Source organism: Squalius cephalus (assembly GCF_949319135.1).
Source record: "Squalius cephalus genome assembly, chromosome: 20".
In the NCBI taxonomy this organism is placed as follows: domain Eukaryota; kingdom Metazoa; phylum Chordata; class Actinopteri; order Cypriniformes; family Leuciscidae; genus Squalius; species Squalius cephalus.
The window spans coordinates 10,290,859-10,315,299 of record NC_137141.1 but is presented as its reverse complement, the minus strand read 5'-3'; the positions used below and the strand labels follow the sequence as shown (position 1 = coordinate 10,315,299).

Genomic DNA, 24,441 nt, shown 5'->3' with positions numbered 1-24,441 from the left:
CGAAAGCTTTATCTCACTTTATCGCTAGTTTTGGAAAGTGACCTTGGTGAAAACTAAACACGGTTTCACGGCACCAACTAACTTTTCCGGCATGTTATAGTAGCAGCGTGTGGAACGGCATATGGCTTTAAATTGACTGGAAACTTAAAGTTTCACATTAGTTCATCTTCAAAGTTCTAGAGATTTTATTGCATGCTTTTCAAGCACTAGTTATTTGGAATTTACTATTTGGAAGGATTTTTTGTTAATGGCCTCCATGGTGAATTTGGAGAAAGTCCAGATGAGCAAGCAGAACAAGACCTCGACAGACTCACTTGAACTTTTGGGGTAAGTCTCTCAAACCCGTTCTGCTGTTATTCCAAGTGTTTGATCTCGCTTTCTTCATTCTGTTTTGATTATTTCCTCTAGTTTGCTGGATAATTCAGAGGATGAATACCTCAGCACTCAGTTTGAGTGTCAACATGACGCACACGCTTTTCATTGTCACAGCCTGAAAGACACAAGCTTGAAGCACCAGGACAAAACACAGGCCCGGAGAAAGTTACTCATCACATGTGCTGTGTGCTTGATCTTCATGATCGGAGAAGTCATTGGTGAGAATTATAAGACGTGCACAGTTTAAACAACCTAGAGAGTTGACAACAAAATTGACATTACAAGACATACTGTTACTTCTAGATGCATTTGAGACCAATCAAACTTGAATAGCCTATAGTAACAGATGTTATCTCCTGTAGCAGGTTGTGTGTGGTACTGTGTTGACTGTGTGTGGTACTGTGTTCTCATAGGTGGTTACGCTGCTCACAGTCTCGCTATCATGACTGATGCTGCTCATCTTCTCACTGACTTTGGCAGCGTTTTGATCAGTCTCTTCTCGCTGTGGATTTCCTCCAGACCGCCGTCCAAACATCTGACCTTTGGATGGCATCGATCAGGTGTGTGTGGGTCCTTTAGTCTGCTGGATATATACACTGCCTGGCCAAAAAAAAAGGGATTTAAATAGGCAAATGCTTAAGAGTCTATGATTGGATCATTATTGCAGTGATTATGTTTCTATCATGTTATATGTTTGGCAGCAGTTCTTTTAACCCTATTTGATAGCGTGTAGCTTTTCATTTCTTAAACAACCATGTAGGAAGACACATCATGGCCATATTCCAGGTGGATGATGATTCATCAGGCTCAAACTGTGAAAGAATGGTTGGGAGGAGCATGAAGAATCATTTTCACACATTAATTGGTACCTCTGAATCCAGACCTTAAATTCATTGAAAGTCTTTGGGATGTGCTTGAGGAGACTTTACAGAGTGCTGGACTCTTGCATTCTCAATACAAGATCTTGACCAAAAATGTATGCACCTCTTGATGGAAATAACTTTACAACATTTATATCCATCAAGAGGTACATACATTTTTGCAGTTTTGCAAATAAATCAAATAAATGCAGCCTTGGTGAGCAGAAGAGATTTAAAATAAATAATAAAAATTCCAAACTTTTGACCAATAATATACAGTGCATCCAGAAAGTATTCACAGCGCTTCACTTTCTCCACATTACGTTACAGCCTTATTCCAAAATTGATTGAATTCATTATTTTCCTCGTTTAATTCTACAAACAATACCCCATAATGACAACGTGAAAGAAGTTTTGAAATCTTTGCAAATTTATTACAAATAAAAAAGTACGTAAGTATTCACAGCCTTTGCTCAAAACTTTGTTGATCACCTTTGGCACCAATTACAGCCTCAAGTCTTTTTGAGTATGATGCTACAAGCTTGGCACACCTATTTTCGGGCAGTTTCTCCTATTCTTCTTTGCAGAACCTCTCAAGCTCTGTCAGGTTGGATGGGAAGCTTCGGTGCACAGCCATTTTCAGATGATGTTCAAGTCTGGGCTCTGGTTGGGCCACTCAAACACATTCACAGAGTTGTCCCGTAGCCACTCCTTTGTTATCTTGACTGTGTGCTTAGTGTCATTATGCTGTTGGAAGATGACCCGTCGACCCAGTCTGAGGTCTAGAGCGCTCATGAGCAGCAGATTTTCATCAAGGATGTCTCTTTACATTGCTGCATTCATCATTCCCTCGATCCTGACTAGTCTCGCAGTTCCTCCCGCTGAAAAACATCCCCACAGCATGATGCTGCCACCATGCTCCACTGTAGGGATGGTATTGGCCAGGTGATGAGCAGGGCCTGGTTTCCTCCAGCACATGATGCTTGCCATTCAGGCCAAAGAGTTCAATCCAATTTTGTTTCTCATGGTCTGAGAGTCCTTCAGGTGCCTTTTGGCAAACTCCCGGCGGGCTGTCATTTGCCTTTTACTGAGGAGTGGCTTCCGTCTGGCCACTTGACTATATAGGCCTGATTGGTGGAGTGCTGCAGAGATGGCTGTTCTTCTGGAAGGTTCTCCTCTCTCCACAGAGAAACGCTGGAGCTCTGTCAGAGTGACCATCGGGTTCTTGGTCACCTCCCTGACTAAGGCCCTTCTCCCATGATCACTCAGTTTGGCTGGGCGGCCAGCTCTAGGAAGAGTCCTGGTGGTTCACAGTGTGCTCATTGGGACCTTCAATGCTGCCGACATTTTTCTGTACCCTTCACCAGATCTGTGCCTCGATACAGAGATCTACAGACAATTCCTTGGACTTCATGGCTTGGTTTGTGCTCTGACATGCACTTTATTCTTCTTCTTCTTGATTAATGGCGAATTGCAACCAACTTTTAGGTGCATACCGCCACCTACTGTACAGGAGTGTGTAACATCATGCTATTTAAGTATTCTCATATTCTGCTTAAGAAATTTAAAAAGAGCCGTTCTGGAGCTTATTATCCCTTCTCCCTCTCCTTCTGTTCCCAGTATCCCCATCAGATTCCACTCCTGCCCTGCTTCCTGAACCCGGTCTTGAAACACCTGTCTTTCCACCTCATATAATATACAGTGTAATATGACATGTTCAGCATTTTCTCTCTGACATGCACTGTTAACTGAGGGACCTTATATAGACAGGTGTGTGCCTTTCCAAATCATGTCCAATCAACTGAATTTACCACAGGTGGACTCCAGTCAAGTTGTAGAAACATCTCAAGGATGATCAGTGGAAACAGGAGGCACCTGAGCTCAATTTTGAGTGTCATGGCAAAGGCTGTGAATTCTTATGTACATGTTATTTTTTTCGTTTTTTATTTTTTAATAAATTTGCAAAGTTTTCAAACAAACTTCTTTCACGTTGTCATTATGGGGTATTGTTTGTAGAATTTTGAGGAGTCTGTAACATAACAAAATGTGGGGAAAAAAACTGTATATGATGTCACTAATGTTTATTCCTTTCTTGGGGATTACATTTAACAACTATGTCAACTGTTCCACAGTGTTTCTGTCATTTGTTTTGTCCAGAGGTTTTAGGAGCTCTTCTGTCTGTTATGTCCATCTGGACTGTGACGGTGGTTCTCGTTCTCCTTGCTGTTCAGAGGATCATCAGTGATGATTATGAGATACACAGTGACGTCATGATAATCACAGCTGGATGTGCTGTAGCACTCAACATCTTGTGAGTGATGTTATTTGATTTCATTAGTGGTGTTTGTTAAATCAAGAATCACTATTACAACTGTTCATACTCATAGTTAGATAAGGGAATTAACACTAACCCTAAATGTTAAACTTTGGCATGGAGCTCATTCTACACCATTTGTGTGATAAGCACGAATGATTTCAGCAATTGTGTATTGCATTGCACCACTCACTTTTCTTGCCAGTGGGGTCAGAAAGATAAACTTAATTTAAAGGGAAAACAAGTTTATTTTCTGACCCCATTGACAGATTTTTAAGCTTAAAAAATGTAAACATATCTTTATTTAAAGTCCCCCTGTAGTCAGTAATTGTATCCTTTTTTTCCTTTGAAAAGAACATGCCTTAAAATAGCTTGAATGTAACTCTACACCCTTGCCTCATTTAGTATATGTGGTTCTATGAATATGCTAATTAGTCACGCCTCCACTCTCTCGCCAGCTCAGAGATTCACTTGGCCAACTTACTGAGGTAAACACTGCACAATGCATGCTGGGAAATGGCATCTTCCTGTACAGTGTTTTAATGTTTGTTTCCATCAGTTTGGCTTTCATTCTCCACCAGTCTCCGGCCCGTCACTCTCACAGCTCTCTCAGTGTCTCGGGTCATTCTCACGGCCTCACAGAAGAGCACAGGAACACCAGCGTGAGGGCCGCGTTTATTCATGTGCTGGGGGATTTACTGCAAAGTTTAGGTGTTCTGCTGGCTGCCACTATCATCTACTTCAGGGTTAGTAACATTACTACTACTGGCATATACAAAAGTTCTCAGACTTTCACTTTTATGGACATTTAGTCAGACTTATAAATGTGTTAATGTGATTCATCAGATCAGTGTGTCTCGAATGCTGCAGGAAAGTTCCTCCTTACTAACGCTAACACTAACTCATGATTTTTTGTAGATGTATGAAGTATTTCTCTTTAAGTTCACACAGAGGAACACAGGCATAGATCGTCGTATTTATATCAACATGATCCTCTAACTTAAAATCGTTCTGTCAAATAAATGCCACTTGCTTTGATATTTCATTATCTAATGCAGGGATTCTCAAACTCTTGTGCCAGCCTAACCTCTTTGACAAAATATTTACTTGAGGCACTCCCTGAGATTTTAAGTTAATATTTCAATAATTGAACAAGATATTTCAATGTTTACAGTTCTGTGACGTCATCGAAGCTCCCTGGTTTTCACAGTACATTGTGGGATGTTTTAGGGAGCGAATGTTTCAGTGCACTGGAAGGATTTTGCAATTGAGATTAGCCATATTGGCCGACTCCCTGATCAGTGCCCTGACTACTGAACTAGAGAGCTGATTGAGACGCACCCATATTCTCTGCCTCAGACATCACGCCCACAGACTGTGGGCTGAACGTTTGATGCATATGCCACACAAAATTGGAAACACTTTGGGAGTTTCAAAGTCTTCATCTGATTGGTTGAATTCTACAGGATTTCCGTGAGACGTGTGTCGCGTTCTTTAGCAGTCCGCCTGGAAACAAAGCCGTCGTGATGGATCAACTAAATGCTGGGTTTTCAAAATTATGTGAAGTTCCCAGCACCATTGTTGCAGTAAACTTGAACAACATTCTTGAATGAATTGCATGCCAGTCTGTTATTGTGGGTACATCGACTTTACATTGTCACGCCCCTAAACATGACACTAAGCAAAACGAATTGTGATTGGTTGGTTTGTCAGTCAGACGTCTTCTTGGGCGGTCCTTGGAAAATGAAAGCTTTATGGAGCCCAGACATTCTGAAGTCAGTCTGAAGGTCTGGCTGCGCGAGACTACCGCACCCAAAACATGAGGACCAAGTTCGAGGCCTCTCTCTGTGGACCTTGCGTGTTTTGCGTCTGATATATGTTGTATGTCCCCTACATGAAAAATAACAGAGACAAAAAAGGTTCTTTATTGGCATGGTTCCATGAAGAACCTTTAACATCCAATAAATTTGAACAAAAGCTTCTCTATAGTGCAAAATGCTCCTGGAAGGCCACTGTCCTGCAGTTTAGCTTCAACCACAATTAAACAAACCAGAACCAGCTAATAAAAGTCTTACTAAGCATACCAGAAACTTCCAGACAGGTGTTGATGGAAGTTGGAGTTTGGACATCCCTTCAATAGTGGAAAATTGTTCGTTAGAGTTTTAAAATGTTCTTCACACTATGAAAAAATGGTTCTTAAAAAAGAAATTTTAACTGAAAGGTTCTTTGAGGAACCAAAATGGTTCTTTTATGGCATCGTTTTGAAAATCCCATTGAGGAACCTTTATTTTTAAGAGAGTATGTGCAAATACTTTTTTTATATGCAATTTAAAATGCTTCCATAACTGTTGTCTCTTTGTCCTAACAGCCTGAATGGAAAATAGCAGATCCAATTTGTACTTTTCTGTTTTCAATACTTGTGCTCGGAACAACATTCACCATCCTGAAAGACATATTCAAAATACTCATGGAAGGCAAGTGATTAGTTGATCCTTATATGATTGTAAATGCCCTAAATGTTGACACAAAAGCTAATGGTTAAATGGTTCGTTCACCCACAAATTAAAATTCTGTCATCATTTGCTCATCTTCATGTCATTCCAAACCTGTAAGTCTTTCGTTCATTTTGAAACAAAACTGAATGATGTTTAACGAAATCTGAGAGCTTTCTGTCCCTCCACTGACAACTACACAACTACCACTTTGACAAAGTTCATAAAGAGATCGTAAAACATTTACAAAAATTGTGTAAGAGAGAGCTTCTGCAAGAACCAATGAGGTTCATTCTTGTGTTACGCAGCACGTTTGAGCTTCCTCAAGAACCAATGAGGTTTGTTCTCGCTCGCCAAACAAGTACGGTTGAGCTTCTGTTTATGTTCGCTGGTCAATGTTTATATGTAAATAAAAGCCTAAATTCAATCTGTTCATCATATAAAGCAATCCAGTCTCTTCAGAAAATTTGGACTAAATTAAACGCTTGATCCATTTGGATTAGTTTTACAATCTTTTTATGATCTTCATTTGTGTACTGAAGATAAACGAAAGTCTAATGGGTTTGGAACAACATGAAGTGAGTAACCCTGTTGGTTCTGGGTGAACTAACCCTTTGTTTTATCTGAAGGAGTCCCGCATGGCATTGACTTTGACTCTGTGAATGACGTTCTGCTGGCAGTGGGCGGAGTCAAATCTACACACAGTCTGCGCATGTGGTCTTTAACTGCGAGTGAAAGGCATCTCTCCGTTCACGCGGTCATAGGTAATACATGTACACGTTTAAATGCTTCTTTAAAAATGTCTGTTGTTTAACCCAAACAAATGATTTAATTCCCAGATGAGCAAACCAGCCCACAGACTGTGCTTATGGACATGACCAAAATACTCCAGATAGAACATGGATTCAGCAATATCACTGTTCAAATGGAGTCTTATTGCTTACAGTGCCAGGAACCGATGGACTGAGATAGGATTTTAGCTTCTTATTACACAGGTTGAGTGTAATAAACATGTATATAAATATATAAATGTTTACATAGTTTTCTAAGTCACACGTTTTTGTCATTAAGGGACTGTACTGTGCACTTTGAAAGACAGAATAACACAGTGACAAGATTATGAAGTGTTCAAAAGGCAAGATGTAACGATGCTTTATCTGAGAACATGCTATTTCTTTTAGACACAAACTGTGACATGTTTGTCAGCATTTTGTTTATCAAACAATGTGGTCAAAATTTGAATGAAAATAACTGTTTCAAAACCAGCATAAGCCTCTTCTCCTTTTGTTTTCCATGGAAGAAAAAGAAAACATATAGAACATGTAGACTGTAAAAGAAATGAAAAGATGGACTTTAGAAGCTCAAGAACGACATGAGCGATCAGTAAATGAGTTCAAACAATGACAGATTTTATGTCTGATGTCAATTTAGGTCATATTTGGTTCTGCAAATTCAAATGTATATTTTACTCAAGACTGAAATGCAAACCACACATCACAAAACAACAAGTTAACATTTTCCTCCTGGTTCATAAATATACATCTCCACTTATATTATTCAAGTATAATCCACAGTCAAAGATCCTCCATTTACTGCGTACTGAGTTAAGCTTGAAGCCAAATAAAGTGCATATTCATCATACTAGCATAGTGCATTTAATTATTTTCAAATCCATTTTTGTCTGGTACACAAACATTGATATGCCCACTGGTTCATTTTGCAGTTTCCTTTTGCCGATCTGTCCAGTATTTAGCGTAGGCCTCGTGGAACATGTTCTTGCAGCTGATCTTGGCCTTCAAGCGGGAGCAGATGAGGAAGGAGCCGCCCATCTTGCGGTGCAGAGAGTAGGTTTCCTCCGGCGGAGGAGTCAGACGCTCCTTCAGCATCACAGGGATCAGCCTGTGGATCCGCTCCGTTGTGCTCTGGGAACCGAAGTCAAACGGCTCGTCTGACGCGAATGCTTCCCCGAGGATCATCACCGCATCCACATGGGCGTCCTTCATCGCCTGAAATGTTGAAAAGAGTGAAGTGAAATTGCACTCAAGGTTGTGCGCCATTCAGAACTGAATTAAGAATTTCAGCTATAAATCTGAACTGAGGTCAAGTAGGAAAAAGGTTGCAAAACTGTGATTCAAATTTTATTTTATAGAAGTAGAATGAAAGACCCCCTGTGGTGAAAATAAAGCTTTTAATGTTGTTAATGTCTATGTAGTGTTTTTATGCTTTAAGACAAGCCATGTGCGAATTCACCAGTCAACACCATTGCTAAATATTTTCTCCTTAAAAAAGCATTGAAAATAGACAGTCTCAAAACGTGGTTCGAAATCACTGGTGTTTCTGACGTCACAAACTACCTTGTAACCAATCACGTCACAAAGTGGGCGGGCTTAAGTATATCATTAACTAAGACCACTCTGAAGCATGCAAGTCTCAAGAGAAGCCAGGTTACCCTAGTATATTTTCATGTGCATTTAGCTAGTGAATTAAGTATATGATGTATATTACGATGTTATGATGAACTATACGCCTTTCTCCACTGACGTTCTGAGTTCAAAGCGTTTCTGATGATTGTTAAAAGGCAGCTGTCTGACTCTGAGATGGCGAATGGGAACATAGTTTGTGTAACATTAGCAATACATTATTAGCTGTTTGATAATGTAGTCAAGCAAAAGGCTAATCCTATTAATTACCGCGATGTGTCCGACGTTGTAGAGAGCGATACATAAAACGCATAAAAACCATTGTGATAAATCGACTTGTATAATTCAATATTCCACTTCTTCTTCTGAATCAGTTTCTGGTTCAAACATACTTTATTTCTTTCTTTCTTTATTTCAAGGATAGCCCCTTGAGATGTACCATCTCATTTTCAAGGGGGTCCTTACAATAATAACAAACAATACAAGATAATAAAGAGTAAATATTAAAGATAATTTCAAACACATAAGCACAAAGACATACACACACTCACATACCCACACACACTCCAACAATGCTCTCCGAAACTAGCCCCCCCATAAAAAAAAATGAATAAATAAGTAAATAAAAAAAAAAAAAATCCCTCTGCGAAAAATAGAAGTAGACATTTGTACACATAAGCATACTATACGCCCCCTTATAAATACATCTGCTTGCATGCACAAATAAAGTATACAATACATATTTGTACACAAATACATACAAGGTTGAATTAAACCAGTATTTCTACTTTCCATTGTGTAGCATTTGCTACAGTTAAGTTGAGCGAGTCGATCAGGTATTCTAAGCTCTTGTGATTGAGGGGCTGTTTACACGACACCGTTTTCAACTAAAAACGTAAAACTTTTTATGCGTTTTGGCCGTTCGTTTACACGACAACAGTGTTTTGGGTGCCTGAAAAGTTTTGATAATGGGTTATTCTAAAAGTTCAAGTTTTTGAAAACGGTCTCCGTGTAAACAGCAAAAACGTGAATCTGTGAAAACGATGACGTCATGCACATGTGTATTACGAGTTCAGTCTAGTGTTTCATCGCCATCTAATGGCCTGGCAGTGGCAGCGGAATACAGCGTTTTTAGTGTCGTTTGTACGCGAAATGGTGTCGTCTGTACGCGGAAAACTCAAAGGAAAAACTTCTCCGTTTCAAGCATATCGTTGTTGTGTAAAGGTACCCTGAGTTGAGACATGACCAATTTGCATATTCATGGATCCATACTAAATGAAGCAAGGGTGGAGAGTTATATCAAAGCTATTTTAAGGCATGATAAAAAATATTTTCATAAGGATTTATATATATATATGGTGATCAAAGATGAGTTCTTAGGGATAAAATTATTGAATACAGGGGGACTTTAGGATTTAGAAAACTAACATTTCAGTCATGAGTCATGACAACTCTCAGAGTAGTTTGTAATACATTTTGTTAATGAGAAATATAAATGTAAATAAAAATAGGTTTGGTTACTGAACTTGGTATTTATATTAATAATTCAAATAATGGTAATTTAATAATAATCATTTATTTGAATTCTTTTTTTTTTTTTACTCCTTTGTTGTTTAATTATGTAAAGTTCCTGTAAATTATAATTCAGTAAATATGGGGTCAATTCCATTCACACTTATGATTTTTCAGTGTTTACTATGCAAATGGATTCTCTCAAACAAGCTACAAAATGTTTGTGGCAATGACCTAACAGGATATGATGCGTCCAAAACCATCATAGAGTTTTTTGGCAAGTGAAACGTGTAATTTTTAGGTCTGTGGGCTCTTTGGAGTGAATTACTGTACCTTTGACTCGTATCCGGTCAGAAAGTTCATATCAATCGACCGTTTTAAAACTCCCTCTCTGTTCCTGTCTGCAGCGGCCTTGATAATCTGATCAAGAAAAAAATTCAAGAATTGTCACAAATTTAAATATGAAACAATATCAAAAATATGCAGAATGTAAAGTTTACAGTGTTACCTCAATATAGACATCAGTGAAGCTCGCATCAAAACCTCTAGTGGCTCCAAAGTCTAACAGAGCAACCTGCATATGAATCCCAGACAATACTTATTGCAATCAAAACTATGCAGATTAAACGATTCCAATGAAAACAGAGAAATACCTTGTGTGTTTGTGGGTCAAAGAAGAAATTGGACCAGTTGGGATCCGTCTGCATGTATCGAAACTCAAAGAGTTCACGCAAACACAGAGTCAAAATCTGCTCACAGATCTGACAAAGAGCAGATATGATCATTTTGAATGTTCAGGACTACAAAAAGATCTTTTTTAAGACTAAATCAGTCTGGAAGCATGTGTGGCCGGCCTCACCTCATTCTTGAGTTCCTGTGGCAGGTCATCGGCTTTATCCAAAGGGAAACCGGACACCAGCTCCGTGGTGAGGACGTGCTGGCTGCTCAGTTCATCCACAACATTTGGCACGTAGAAATAAGGATGGCCCTTCAGTAACTCCCTGTAATGATATTAACACACACAGAATATTACACCTGTGCCACAGAAGAAATATTGTACTGTACATACACAATATATTACAGAATGTTCCAGAAACACTAAATGTAACAATGCATTTGCACATTTTTGCATAAGTCAATTTTATTCATGATGTCTAGCTCTATAATGAAATGCAGTTCATAATTCCTATCTGGGAATCAATGTTGATCTTATAAATAACTAAAACTAAAAAATATTTAAAAGTTTTTGTTAAAAAAAAAAAAAAAAAAAAAAAAACTACAATAAAAATAAAATAATTTGAATATTTAAACAAATATTTGAAATATTGAAACTAACTGATATAAAATAAGTTTAGGTTGAAACTACTATAATTATTAGAGCTATAATAAATGTTAAAATTAAACAGAATTAAAAAAATGACAAAAGCAAAAACCTAACCAAAATGAAAATGAAAACTGAAAATATAAAAATAAAAAAGTATTATTATAATAGCATATAAATAATACTAAAATAACACCCTAACCTTTGAATCAATAAAATCTCATTTGTCTCATTTAAATATCAAATGAACTACGCTGAGATATGGTCCACACTTTGGATCTACTCAAAGTTACTCACTGGAATTTCTTGGCACATTTGGCTTCCCGTACATAATCACACTCCAAAGCCAATTCCCTGCTCATGACCTCTATGAGATGCTCAGGAAACAAACCTTCACGCGAACAGAACGACAGACACGGTTACAGTAGAACTGAAATCAAAAGCATTGTGACAACATAATTCATACCTTCAGGTAAAGCATTGCTGATACTGAGGAGTGTCATTAGGTTGTTCACGTCGCTGTTTATACTTTTGGCCACTCCTGGATACTGACAGCACATAATAATGTTCAATTAATTAATGCCTAGATCTAGCAGCACAAAACACATACAGTACATGTGAAACACTACGAGACAAAAGCAGCTCTCGAACCTGGATTTTCATGGCCACTTCTCTGCCATCCTTCATTCTGGCCAGGTGAACCTGACCGATGGAGGCTGCTGCAAACGGACGCTCCTCAAAGTACTCTAGTTTATCCTGCCAGTTTGGACCCAGATCACTGACCACTGTTTTCTGTCCGAAATGATAAACACACCATAAAACAAAACTATATTTTGTTTTTAAACTTATATGCTGTCTTTATTATCTCAGGCTACGTCTACACCAATCCAGATTTCTCTGTTTTGGCTTTTTTTCCCCTGCAAAAACATTTAGTGTGGACTGTTAAAACTGAGATGATGCATCTTTGAAAAAGATGATGCATGTTTAGTCATGTGATGCATATTTTATGATCAAATTTACTGAAAATGGCTGTGCTGGTGTAAAACATGAAGGTAAATAACCTCGTGAACTAAAACTACTAGCCTAATATAAATTTAAAACATTATTAAAGACAAGTAATAAAAGTCAGTAATAAAATAAGAACAAATAATCAAAGCAAAAAGCACAAATAAATACAATATAACAAAGATCCAAATAAAATAAACAGTGCTTTTCAGGTTTTTCAGGTAGGTCTGACAGAAGTTTTCAGGTACAGAAATGTAATAATTTAATAGTGTGGACGGAGAGCGTTTTTTTTTAAAACGCCATTTTCAAATGTATCTGGATTAATGTAGACGTAGCCTTAAAAGTCATTCATTGATTATCTTTCTTAAAGGGATAGTTCACCCAAAAAACATTACTTTTTATCATTACTTACAAGTTGTTCCAAACCAGTATGTAAATACAAAAGAAAATATTTTGAAGAACGTTGGTAACCAAACAGTTAATGGTAGCCATTGACTTCCTTAGTATTGAAAAAATAAATAAATAAAATACTGTGGAAGTCAGTGGACGTCCATCAACTGTTTGGTTACCAACATTCTTCAAAATATCTTCTTTTGTGTTCAGCAGAAGAAAGAAACTCATACAGGTTTGAAACAACTTGAGGGTGAGTAAATGATGACACAATTTTCTTTAATAACTTTCTAATTTCAGCTCAACAGCAAAACAGTTCAAATTACAGACATTAAATAACTTGCAAATGTTTTTTAATGTCGACTTTAAGCAGTGTTGGGGAAAGTTACAATATTGCATTACTCCCTAAAAAGTAACTAATTGCATTACTTTTTATGGGAAGTAATGCGTTACATTACTTTTGCGTTACTTTTTCTCACCTGGGCTGGGCTTGGTTGTTTGTTTTTTATAACAAAAAAAAAGTTCTGCTTTTGGGCCCTTTCACACCAGAGTGAATTAAGTACAATAATAATAAGAAGAATAATAATAATTTCATTAGTGAAATAACGCAGGAGAAGAGAGTTCTCTTTACATACATTATGTAAAGTCATTTTTGCTTATTGGTATGGTTGAATTGGATCATCGAAGGTCAGCAACAAAGACATTGGTTAATTAAAGCTGCAGTCTGTAGTTTTTCCTCTTTGTCGCCATCTCTGTTCGAAATCTGCAATTGCAGTTATTCGCGGAATTATCAACTTTACGTGGGTTGTGCCTCGGCATGGCACAGCGCGGATGAATCCAATGTTTTGAGGAGAATGTGCGGCTGTCAGTAGGCCTGTCGCGATAATTAAATAACCGTCTGATCGTGATTATTTGATCTAACCGCGATTGTTTCAGACAACCGCGATTATTGCGCTCTTTTATAGACCTACGGCACAAGGGGGAGTCATGAACCAAAATAAATAGACAAGCACTAATTACGTTTTCTAGCAATATATTCAAAGTCATCTGAAGCCATTCCATAGCTTAATGTGAGGGACAGTAGTATATTTACATTGTTAAATTTAAGTTCACAAACTCGTCTGCAGCTGTCAATCATTCCGTTCAGCATTCAAACAACGCGCGTCGTCCGGTTACGACAGGATACACGGTAAAACTTTCTCCAATGTGACATTGACGTTATAATGCTTGATCTGTAGATAAAGGGCTGTGGATTTGCATAAAATGACTTTATTTTGCTGGAGTTTTTTGCTGTTTCTAAATGACTCGCTCGCGTGTGCCTACACAGCACAAGGACTATGAATTGGCATCAGACGCACAATAACTGGAGTTTCAAACTGTGAAGAAACAAATGATCAATAAACTGTTGGACTGATATACACTAGGATTTGTGCCCTCGACATTTCTTCGCTTTGTGCCGTGAACTTTTAAATGCGCACTTGTGCAGCGCTGCGCACTGTGACTCCATGTTGCATTAAGCACATCATTCTGCACCCGCGATGCGCATACGCGCTTTGTTCCGCTCTGTTTTGAAGCGTATCATATTATCATGGTTTGTGCACATTTGTTTTTATTAACATGTTTAGATTTTATTAAATTACTGTGCAGATGTTTTCAAAAATTACCTTTTGCTGCTGATTTATACACTCACTAAGTTTAATAAACAAATTGTCATAGCTATTGAATAAATTTATTTAATATTTAAAGGTGTTAACTGTAATCTTACACTGCAAAATGATAACTTACAAAGGATTAAATTCATCACAATTATTTAATGAATGAAGCACAAAGCCCTAAAACAGACAATTAATCAGCATAATCGCCAAAGCCCTAACACAGACAATTAATCGTCAAAGCCCTAAAACTGACAATTAATCGGCATAACCGCAATTATTTTTTAGACAATTAATCGTCAGCCAAATTTCATAATCGTGACAGGCCTAGCTGTCAGTCGCCGCGCCGGAGTGGAAACTGGCATTCGGAATCACAGATTCTACTTTTAGGAAGTATGACCAACATAAGAATTTTCACCGAAAAATGTCGTCTGAACAAGTAACATTCACTTTTGTTCTGTCCAACTAAGGGAAAAAAGCATTGCAGTAAATCACGCTGATTAAATCTAACGATTGTTTATCATATCACGTCAAACCGTGCAAATTATACTTAGTTCTCAAATTGTTAGTGTTAACAACATCAGCATTGCGTGACTACATTTAATGCCCTCCTGATATTTATCCTTGTCTCCACCTCCAACATCCTCACATGCAATATAGCCTACTAGCCGGGACTCTTTCTTTATGTGTACAGATGTGACGTAATGACGCAAAGACAGAAATCCACCAGTACCACTGGAATTAAAAACATTATTACAAGCTTACCGTTTTGAATCGAGCTAAGGCAAGCAGATAGTTCTGAACACTGGCTGTTTATGTACTTATTTTGGATAATTTTTAACCCAAAAAAGTAAATAATAAAGTGAGATTAAATACATAAAGTTTATTATTCATTTTAAAGAATAGTGAATGTTTTTGTGCAAATGAGATGAGTAAATGCATGCTCACATTTATTTTAGAACGACAGTAACTTGTGTTATGTATAAGTATTTGAAAAAGTATTTAAAAGTAATCTGTTACTTATTACTTGAAAAATGTAATCTTATTACGTAACTCACATTACTTGTAATGCATTATCCCCAACACTGACTTTAAGATGTAAAAGCGGTTTGTGTTTTCAACTCTCACATTTGAGGCTATACCATCATTTGCTGGGTGGGCATGAAGTCGGCGCTCTGTCGAACACGGTCAAAGATCTTTGCAAGCTGAGGGTTGATGAAAGCATCGTCTATGGACAAGAAAAGATGAGCAGAACCAAAGATCAATGTGTAGCAGCTCATGCAAACATGCTATAGGTGAACTCTGAACATGTACTTTTACAGCATGAATGGCATGAAGCACTAAAAAAAGCTTTGCATGGTTATTGTGGCCAGCTGGTTTTCTTATTTTGGGTCGTGACATTTTCCAGCTAAATGCGTCCTTCACCTCAATGACATGGCACACAATACACCTTAATGACATTGCACATAATACATTACTGCCCTTTTAAAAGACAACAACAGATTAAAAGAGACTTAATGTGACCTTATCAGCTATCTGTCTGGAACTACTTTCCTTTTTAACAAGTGGAAAGATACAGAATGCAGTCGGCAACACAGACAGCCATACACTGTGTCGAGGGGAAGGGGTGTAATGATATTTCAGAATGACATTTGTGTCAGATTCTTAGCAGGAATCATCCCTGCTGTGTGTGGCAGTATAACAAACAGGTCAAAGGCAAGGGTAGTTGCCGAATCAGAGAAAACAAGTGGTAAAAACAAGCATTTGACGACACATATTCCATCCTATTTTTAAATAATTGTGATAAATTATTAATGGTAAATTAGATTTAAATGAATGGTGCCATTATGATGCTAAACAGTTGTGTGTGGTTGCCAGGGTGTTTGTGTATATATATATATATATATATATATATATATATTGCAGTGGTGTTTTAAAATTAGTCCTTGCAGTTTAACAAAAAAAATATATATATATCAAAAGTAAATTCATTCAATTCTATTTTGTATTTTGACACTATGTAATTAATGTTCTATTTATTAAAACCAAGCATAAATCTAATCAAGTTAGTGTTTTTACGCAGTTTTACATTTATTCTAAAATAACTAAAGGCAGTAATATAAAATATAACATTTTTAATTTGAAAAAATATTAAATAAAAAATATTTAAATTTCTAATTGCTCACAAAAAAAATCATGTTTTCAGGCCTTTTAATTAGTCTTCCTATTAACGCCTCATTTTGTTCATTTAGACCGATTCGTGAACTCGCACGTAAACAAGAGGCGGGATTAATCACATGAACCAATCATATCCCAATCATAACTGTTCATATCCAATCATAGTGCGATAGGCTCGGCGTCCCGTTGTAACTTTACCTGCTGGTGTCGCTGTGGGACAGTGTTACTTTAGAAAAACAAGTGATTCATACACTTTTAAATGTCTTATTTTGTTATATTTACGCTGTTTTATTTTTGAAATATCGATTGTTTTCTCATCCAATGTCTTTGAGGAGACACTGCCACCCTAGCCTCCTCAGAGGAAACATCCCTGATCTGGGGTACTTCAAATAAATAATTTAGCTTGCATTAAATTTACAATTTTTGTAATAACATTCATTATCTCTACAGACAGATGTGTTTGAAGGAATCTCTCACCCTGAATGCTGAGCATCTGTCCTAGTTTAAGTGCGGCTCCTCTCACTTTGCAGAGAGTCCGAACAATCCTTTCAGCATTGGCTTCTGATATGAACGGGTTTGAGTCCAGAATTGCTTTTTTCTGTCCTGCCAAAGGGGAGAGAGGAATAAAATAACCCAACTTGTAAATCACAGCCAATCAATTACTGAACCATGATGTCCAACCACATGTTCCCACCTGATTTCCCTCCAGATGCAAGACTCTTCTTTGCCACTTCAGCAATGGCTCCAATGCCCAGTCCAACTGCTAAACCTGTGGGAATCATGAAATATTTTGCATTTGCTTGTTTGCCAAAGCCTTTTTTTGAGCTAATTAAACAAGCAATCACACTATAATGGGTGTTATCTCACCTCCAAAGTTCACCAGCCTCCCCAGCCTCGTGACTGGCACTTTTCTCTCTCTGGAACTCTCACTTAACTGAGAAAACAACAGTAAAAAAATATAATTGGAGAAGGTGTCTTTATAGTCACTGCTTTAAGATACAATTATAATTGTAATGCTGTATAAATGTTAAAGTATTTAAAGTAAATCAGACCATAATATTGAAACTTCAAGACTTTTAATCAGGGCTGTGTAATCAACAATAATTTACAGTTTAGTGTGCTGTACCATTTGCTTATGTTTTCTGGAATCGGGTGTTTTGGCATCTTTGGTTGTGTCGACACCTTCTCTTTTCAGTCCACTGTAATATCTGTTATCTTGATGGAATAAACAGATCTGTCCATAGACGTGCTGTTGAGCTGGACAAATCTCTCCAAATAGCCTGTGTCCAGATCTCCCCAAATACCTGTCACGACCCCTGGCACATTCAACAACGCCACTAAAGCTGGAGGCATTTCGGTGGCTGTCATACTCCTGAAACCAAGCATGCAGGACAAACAAAGTAAAAGTCTGGTTTAGATGAATGGATGAAGCTTTGGAAATGTTGACTTCAAATCATGGCAGATATAAACTCAACTTCACTCAGACAGCAGCTTGTCAATCTTACCTGTTCTTTCAGGTGAGGCGTGTTAAAACGGACTCGTTTTTGACCTCCGAGTGTAACTTTTCTGAACCTGTTGATTCCCCTCATCAATAACATTTCAGCTGCCATTGTTACCTTTCAGAGCTGTAAAAGCAGAAGAACTGTCAGACTATTGCTTTTGGTTATATATATAATATATATACTAAAACTTTACTTAAACGACAAAAGAGCTTCTGTTAAAAAATAAACTTTAACTTAAATACAATCTAAAACCTTAAACCTTTAAATCAGTTTAATTTATATTGAAACACTAAAATAACAACAAAAACTATATAGACACACTTAAAAATATTGAAGCACTAAAATAACAACAAAAAACTATATAGACACACTTAAAAATACTAAAAATGGCAAAACACAAAATGACTAATACACAGACACACACACACACACACACACACACACACACACATACATATATATATATAACACTGCTATATTGAGTACTATTATAGTTTTTATTCATATTTTGAATAAAATACACATATAGTCTATTAACTACACTTTACAGCAGTTCAGATTAAATTCAGAAATTGAAAAAGCTTTCTCCATTGGATTCAGAATGAACCCTGTTCAATTCTACAGAGATTCAACCTCCATTAAACAAATTAGTGAACAGACCAAACAAAGCTTTCTGATCGCCTACAAAATCGCTGTTTTTAAAGCAATAAAACGACTTACTTTAATCCTTAATGACATTCACTGAAGTCTTCATTTATGATAGGCTACAACTACAATAGACTATGCTCAAACTCCATTAAGTTTCCGTGAGCAGTCCAAACATACGATGACATGCAATGAAACTGTGGAAACAGTGATCTAATCTGTGAGGATCTTGAGACAGCAGCAAATGTTATAAGCAGCCAAAAACGGATTCACTAAACGCTTCTTCCTCCAGGTGGCGCTACGGACAGGGTTGCCAAGTCTGCGTTACAAAACTAACCCAAAGGCCAATCAAAAATAGGCAAAAAGTAGACCAATGACCATTTCCCAAATATCAAAATATCCGGTTTCACAAATAAGGCTTATTAAACCTAGTCCCAGACTAAAATACATGTTGAACTGAAAGCACCTTGCAGTGACATATCTTAAAATATGCCAGTGCTGTTGTTATGTCTCAAGATCATAGACTAGATCAAGATGCACATAAGTAATGTTTTTTTCCCCTCATGCACGTTTATAAAAGCTACTTAAATGCCCTAATTGAACTGAGGCACAATCCTGGTTTAAGCCCTCTCTGTGAATGTGACATTCCCATATTTTATAATCCCTGTTATGCAAAATGAAGAACACTATCCTATATTGTAGTGATCAGAAAACTTAACATCTATCAGTTTTATGGTAGAATATAAAAAAAATGTATACAAGCTTTTTAGTCTAATATAATTTTTGCAATATGTCAAACCTTTAACCCGCGGCAAGAGTTTAAAGTAGCCCAATTACGCCGGAAAACCTCAGACTTGGCAACCCTGGCTACAGAACCCTAGTGTTCAGATTAGAGACGGAAGTATTATTGTATTTTCTGCCATCTACTGGTAAAAGCAAGTTCTGCGTTTTTATTTTTCATTACACTAACTTTTTTTTGTGTGGCCTTCCATTTCTTTCTATTTACCCTAGTGAACAATGGTGTCTTTGACTCTCCTATAAATATGCTGCAAAAATCTTCACATGCTTACATTAGCTCGTAGTAAACTTGTTGCTCAATGACTTCATAAACAGGTTTGAGACCCACTGTACATAAGGTATTTGTTTTTAATCCAGCTTTTGATACAATATTTTTTTTACATCACAACAACAACAAAAAAACTGTGGTAATCTGCAGTCAGTCCTCCGAATCGGAACAATAGGCTATCTTGAATCAAAAAACCCAAATGATTAATCAGTCAAATAAATGAAAATAAGCAATGTCTTCTGAAAAGAAAATACATATTTTTTTCTTGATCTTAATTTCTACACAACAATGCACATCTGTTTGTTTAAAGGACAGCTTTAAGCAGCTTTGCCGAGGTGCGGTGTTAATGTCAAGCTTTGATAAATGTTTTTAATTTGGGGAAGAGGCGCAGGGCATTCTGGGTAGTGACCTCTATGACCTTCTCCAAGGGAATTCCTTTGATTTTGGCGATATATTCGGCACTAATGCTGATGTTCCCTGGTACATTCCTCACCTAGAGTAAAAACACAGATGTAAATAAACGTCAAATCATGTTTATGACAGAAAAACTAAAAGCTGCCGTACCTGCTTCTCAGGTCCCAACGCAGGAGAGTCCGTCTCTAAACACATGCTCTCCAGAGGAACCTGCTTCACCAGCTTCTGCTTCTTGTCAAAGGTGGATATCATGTGATGTGTGACTAATAAATGCACTGAGGTGTTATTGTAAATTATAGAAACAGATATACACTACAAGTTAAACGTTTGGACAAGATCTTAAAAACATTTTCATATAAAGACTTTCGCTTAAATGCTTGAAATTAGTTTGTAGACAAATATAAATTATATATATATATATATATATATATATATATATATATATTATTATTTTTTTTTATTTTTTTTGTAAAATCTTTAAAAAATAAATTCATCAAATTTGATTGAGAATGAAGAAGCCCAAATATTTAAAAATATAAAAAAAGAGGTTTTATTTGTTTGACATTTCGGTCACTACATAATTCTCATATTTACATTATACTTCATTGTTCAAGCTTTTGATTTGGAGTGTATGTCTATTAGCAGAGCACATACTGTGAAGAGAGCTTGTAAATATTGGCATGAGGAGTCAAAACTACGGTGGCCGAGCAAATTAAGAAAACAACTTCATCAGTTTCACATCTTCAGCGTGTTTCTGTATTTGATGGTGTTGTGCACTTCTGCAGTGTGTTTCTGTATTTGCTTGAGTTGTGAGTATTTGGAGCACAAATGTGTTGTGAAACTAATGAAGATGTTTTTCTATTTGCATGTGTTTTCTTCAGTTGCAGCGCGTTGAGCTCTCTCGGCCACCGTACAAAACCTTTTAACAGTAGGTTATATTTACCTGATCACTCCTTACAATGGATGGAGGTATTGAGAAAAAATAACCAGCTTTCACACCCTCCATTGCAACCGAAGGTTTTCCGTCAAATGCATGAAGAAGTGCATTTTCTACACCTTATTGAAAACAGACAAGATTGAAATCATGAAGAGCAACAGATTTATGAATAAGCAGGCACTGTTTGTCATGCATGTTTTGGTATGTATGCATACCCAGCTCCTTCAAAAGATGGATGGTTGGTCTTCCAGCAGATCTTGAGTGTACATTCCTAACAGACAAAACTCACTGCTATATGAAAGATCATAATGTTGTTTTTTATGTGCACAAATATACAAAGCCAGAAGCATGACACTTACAGAGGCAGATTTAACTGTTTCGCGATTTCAGCCTGTCGAATGAGTACCTGTCTCTGTCCGTCTTTCCCAGCGTCACTGCTGACTACACGTGGCGTGAAATCCAGGCCGACCTATATGTAATGATACATATTTAAACATGTGTAAAAACATGATAACACTAAATAGTTCATTTAGGTACTGATGGAAGAGGAAGACTTTGTTTTTTGCCTGCATTAACAAATGTTGGACTGCTCATTGCATTATGCAGTGCTGAAACATTTTTTTAGACAATTAAAGGTAGGGTATTTTTGCAATTTTTGAAAAAAATTTAGTTATACTGGTTTAAACTCACTTCTCATCCAGATAGCAATTAATAATAGAAGTGGTTTAAAGGGTAACTAAACCCTAAACTAACTTTTTTTAGTTAATGATCTGTAAGAATGGGGCTTTATTAATGCTGTTCATTGATTCAAGTAATTTTTTGACATTTGTGTTTAAAGTGTTTTAATTTTACAAAATATGGTGTAAAAACGTCTGAGTGCTGCCCTCTTCAGGTTGAACGGTGGCTACTGCAGTTGAATTTTCCTATTGGAAGTTGTGGTACACTCTGACGTAAGAGAGTACCAGCTAACCACGCCCTTGCCTAGAGACAGATACGTCTCAGATGCACGCCCCCTCTCCACTGGGCTCTGCCTACTTTTCCAGCATTTTTCAAATATTGCCAGTGGGTGGAGTCGGGCTCTGACCAGGGGTTTAGTTACCCTTTAAATATTAAAACATGTACATCTTTTGTGGAAGTCTAAGGACCAAAACATTTTCGTCCGAATGCAATGATAGGATATCCTACCTGTCTGTCAACATATGTATTTCCATACCTCTGCTTCTCGCGCAGACATCACACATCATCAGCGCGTTTCGTAAAGTTATGCAGAGTTAGAGTCTCCATTCATTCGATTGGACAGCGCCCCCACGTCATCGCGTTTTTTTCCACTGTCCAATCGAATTAATGGAGAGGCGGGCCTTCCGTTTTAGTGATGAAAGCTACAGTTGCTTGAATGGAGGATATACTTGTGGTGCCCTCGCGGGTTACCAGGAGCTTAACGACTTCACGAACCTTAACTACCACAATGTTAACAAAAATAAATAAAGTTAATAAAAGGCTGATTTGACGTGTACTTGACTGACAGGACAGCTGTTTCAGTGGTTGCCTAGCAACATAAAAAACGCAGCGCACTGCTCGTTCTGTGTGATGGGGCAGTTCTCTGCACCTCGCGTTTTCAAACCTGAAAAACGTGTTTGGTGTGATCGGGGCCTAAGACAGACAGTCACAAACAAACAGCAGCTGCCACCTTTTACAGTTCCACCTGAACCAAAACAACGAGCTTGTTCTGCATTCACACTGTGTCATAACCGTAATTACGACATGGCAACCCGCTGTTCACGTCCTCATTGATTTATGCTTCCATGTCAACACTATCAACAGTGAAATGAACCGGCAGCAGTCAGGTGGTATAACTACCTCTTTAAGTTGTTTACGTTCATTATTATTGTAATGTTATGTGCTTTGAGACATGAGGTAATTTAACGCCTTCTCTCGTGACGTTTTTGTTTGCTCTGGCTTGTATGCGTTCATGAAGGAGGTGAGGCTTTGGAGACGCTGTGAAGAGAGGGTGTGTTCTTATGCTTTCAGAGCTAACTTGCTATTGCTAGCCTCTCCGAAATTGCCTACCCTACCTTTAAAGGGATACTCCACTTTTTTTTGGAAATAGGCTCATTTTACATCTCCCCCAGAGTTAAACAGTTGAGTTTTACCATTTTCGAATCCATTCAGCCGATCTCTGGGTCTGGGGGGGTCCCACTTTTAGCATAGCTTAGCATAATGAATTGAACCGGACAAGACCATTAGCATCTCTCTCAAAAAAATGAACAAAGAGTTTCGATATTTTTCCTATTTAAAACTTGACTCTTCTGTAGTTACATCATGTACTAAGACCGACGGAAAATGTAAAGTTGCAATTTTCTAGGCTGATATGGCAAGGAACTATACTCTCATTCCTGCGTAATAATCAAGAAACTTTGCTGCCGTATCATGGGTGAAGCAGGCGTAATGATATGACGCCTGCTTCACCCATGACCCCCAGACCCAGAGATCGGCTGAATGGATTTGAAAACGGTAAAACTCAACTGTTTAACTCTGGGGGAGATGTAAAATGAGCCTATTTCCAAAAAAAGTGGAGTATCCCTTTAAGGGATTAAAATCTTACAGAACTCTATTCTCTACTTATAACAACTAGTTAGACATTCAGTATATGTCTAACCTCACCAATAGCCACAATGTGCTCTTTGTATTTGTCAATCAGCGGTAATGCAGCATCTAAATCCTGTGGGGCAGAAAATAAGGAAACCGTGTCAGCTGTAAGACAGTGAATAAAATAAATGTATCTTTATACGCATATGTTTCAGACCTCTGGTACGGCTCCTCTGGGTTGTGCTGGATCTTGGACAGGATGAACTCCAAGACATGGCATAATGAATCCAGGGAACCTATAGGAAATTAAAGCCATTTAATATTGAGTTTGCTGAAAACAATACACAAGATAATATGCAAGATATACCTTTGTGAGAGCTGTATAATTTTCTCAAATTCACCAGCATGCTCTGCTACAGCAAGAAGGGCAACAAGCCCAGCCTAAAAAATTAAAACAAACATTACTGCACTCTTAATATGGATATCAGATTTGACAGAGAATATAGATTGAAAGAGAGGTACCTTTTTAGACTCTCCAATGACATCATCAATGTCCTAAATAAACACAACACACACTCATTAAGGAACTTCTCAGATAGTTCCATAGTATTATGAACATTGCAACTATTTTTCTTTCTTACACTGTCAAAATCCTCGGCAGAAATATGACAGTGACAGTCGATATATCCTTGCATAGATGTATATTTTCAGATCGTTGCAAACCACAGTCCACACGGATCACTCTATCTATGTAAACTAGTACAGAACAGGA

At 37.5% G+C, this 24,441-nt stretch overlaps 3 protein-coding genes across 4 annotated transcripts; 1 reads left to right on the top strand and 2 right to left on the bottom strand.

Annotated features, from left to right (window-relative positions):
* The first annotated feature begins 88 nt into the window (after positions 1 to 88).
* On the top strand, positions 89 to 7,317 carry LOC307148672 (proton-coupled zinc antiporter SLC30A2-like). The gene is made up of 8 exons (XM_079854360.1): positions 89 to 327; positions 409 to 593; positions 789 to 935; positions 3,393 to 3,546; positions 4,109 to 4,295; positions 5,918 to 6,023; positions 6,671 to 6,805; positions 6,881 to 7,317. Exons 1-8 carry the CDS (start codon positions 248 to 250, stop codon positions 7,006 to 7,008), a joined length of 1,122 nt encoding a protein of 373 aa, XP_079710486.1. The 5' UTR covers positions 89 to 247; the 3' UTR covers positions 7,009 to 7,317.
* Positions 7,318 to 7,429: 112 nt separating this feature from the next.
* coq8ab (coenzyme Q8A-b) lies at positions 7,430 to 18,955 on the bottom strand. The gene is made up of 15 exons (XM_079854359.1): positions 18,742 to 18,955; positions 18,025 to 18,144; positions 17,646 to 17,891; positions 17,387 to 17,453; positions 17,214 to 17,288; positions 16,997 to 17,122; positions 15,484 to 15,569; positions 11,946 to 12,086; positions 11,761 to 11,842; positions 11,592 to 11,685; positions 10,833 to 10,974; positions 10,627 to 10,734; positions 10,482 to 10,547; positions 10,307 to 10,393; positions 7,430 to 8,047 (listed from the first exon to the last, which is right to left on the bottom strand). Exons 2-15 carry the CDS (start codon positions 18,127 to 18,129, stop codon positions 7,754 to 7,756), a joined length of 1,719 nt encoding a protein of 572 aa, XP_079710485.1. The 5' UTR covers positions 18,130 to 18,144; positions 18,742 to 18,955; the 3' UTR covers positions 7,430 to 7,753.
* Positions 18,956 to 19,783: 828 nt separating this feature from the next.
* LOC307148670 (putative deoxyribonuclease TATDN3) lies at positions 19,784 to 24,438 on the bottom strand. 2 transcript variants are annotated; one of them, XM_079854358.1, is made up of 10 exons: positions 24,311 to 24,438; positions 24,192 to 24,224; positions 24,037 to 24,110; positions 23,887 to 23,965; positions 23,740 to 23,802; positions 21,443 to 21,552; positions 21,299 to 21,354; positions 21,090 to 21,202; positions 20,297 to 20,374; positions 19,784 to 20,225 (listed from the first exon to the last, which is right to left on the bottom strand). In XM_079854358.1, exons 1-10 carry the CDS (start codon positions 24,362 to 24,364, stop codon positions 20,082 to 20,084), a joined length of 804 nt encoding a protein of 267 aa, XP_079710484.1. In that variant the 5' UTR covers positions 24,365 to 24,438; the 3' UTR covers positions 19,784 to 20,081. The 2 variants fall into 2 exon arrangements, with proteins under 2 accessions (XP_079710484.1, XP_079710483.1); XM_079854357.1 differs by having other exon boundaries at positions 19,794 to 20,225; positions 20,297 to 20,377.
* Between the last annotated feature and the right edge of the window lie 3 nt (positions 24,439 to 24,441).

Bases quoted from the DNA above. Each gene is read 5' to 3' on its own strand.
- LOC307148672 (XM_079854360.1), top strand. From the start codon at position 248: ATGGCCTCCATGGTGAATTTGGAGAAAGTCCAGATGAGCAAGCAGAAC. The intron at 3,547-4,108 runs GTGAGTGATGTT...TGTTTCCATCAG, and splicing joins GCTGTAGCACTCAACATCTT to TTTGGCTTTCATTCTCCACC. The intron at 6,024-6,670 runs GCAAGTGATTAG...TTTTATCTGAAG, and splicing joins ATTCAAAATACTCATGGAAG to GAGTCCCGCATGGCATTGAC.
- LOC307148670 (XM_079854357.1), bottom strand. From the start codon at position 24,364: ATGCAAGGATATATCGACTGTCACTGTCATATTTCTGCCGAGGATTTT. The intron at 24,111-24,191 runs GTACCTCTCTTT...TTAATTTTTTAG, and splicing joins TCATTGGAGAGTCTAAAAAG to GCTGGGCTTGTTGCCCTTCT. The intron at 21,203-21,298 runs GTATGCATACAT...GTTTTCAATAAG, and splicing joins CCATCTTTTGAAGGAGCTGG to GTGTAGAAAATGCACTTCTT.
- coq8ab (XM_079854359.1), bottom strand. From the start codon at position 18,129: ATGGCAGCTGAAATGTTATTGATGAGGGGAATCAACAGGTTCAGAAAA. The intron at 17,454-17,645 runs GTACAGCACACT...TTGTTTTCTCAG, and splicing joins CCAGAAAACATAAGCAAATG to TTAAGTGAGAGTTCCAGAGA. The intron at 11,686-11,760 runs GTATGAATTATG...GTTCGCGTGAAG, and splicing joins CAGCAATGCTTTACCTGAAG to GTTTGTTTCCTGAGCATCTC.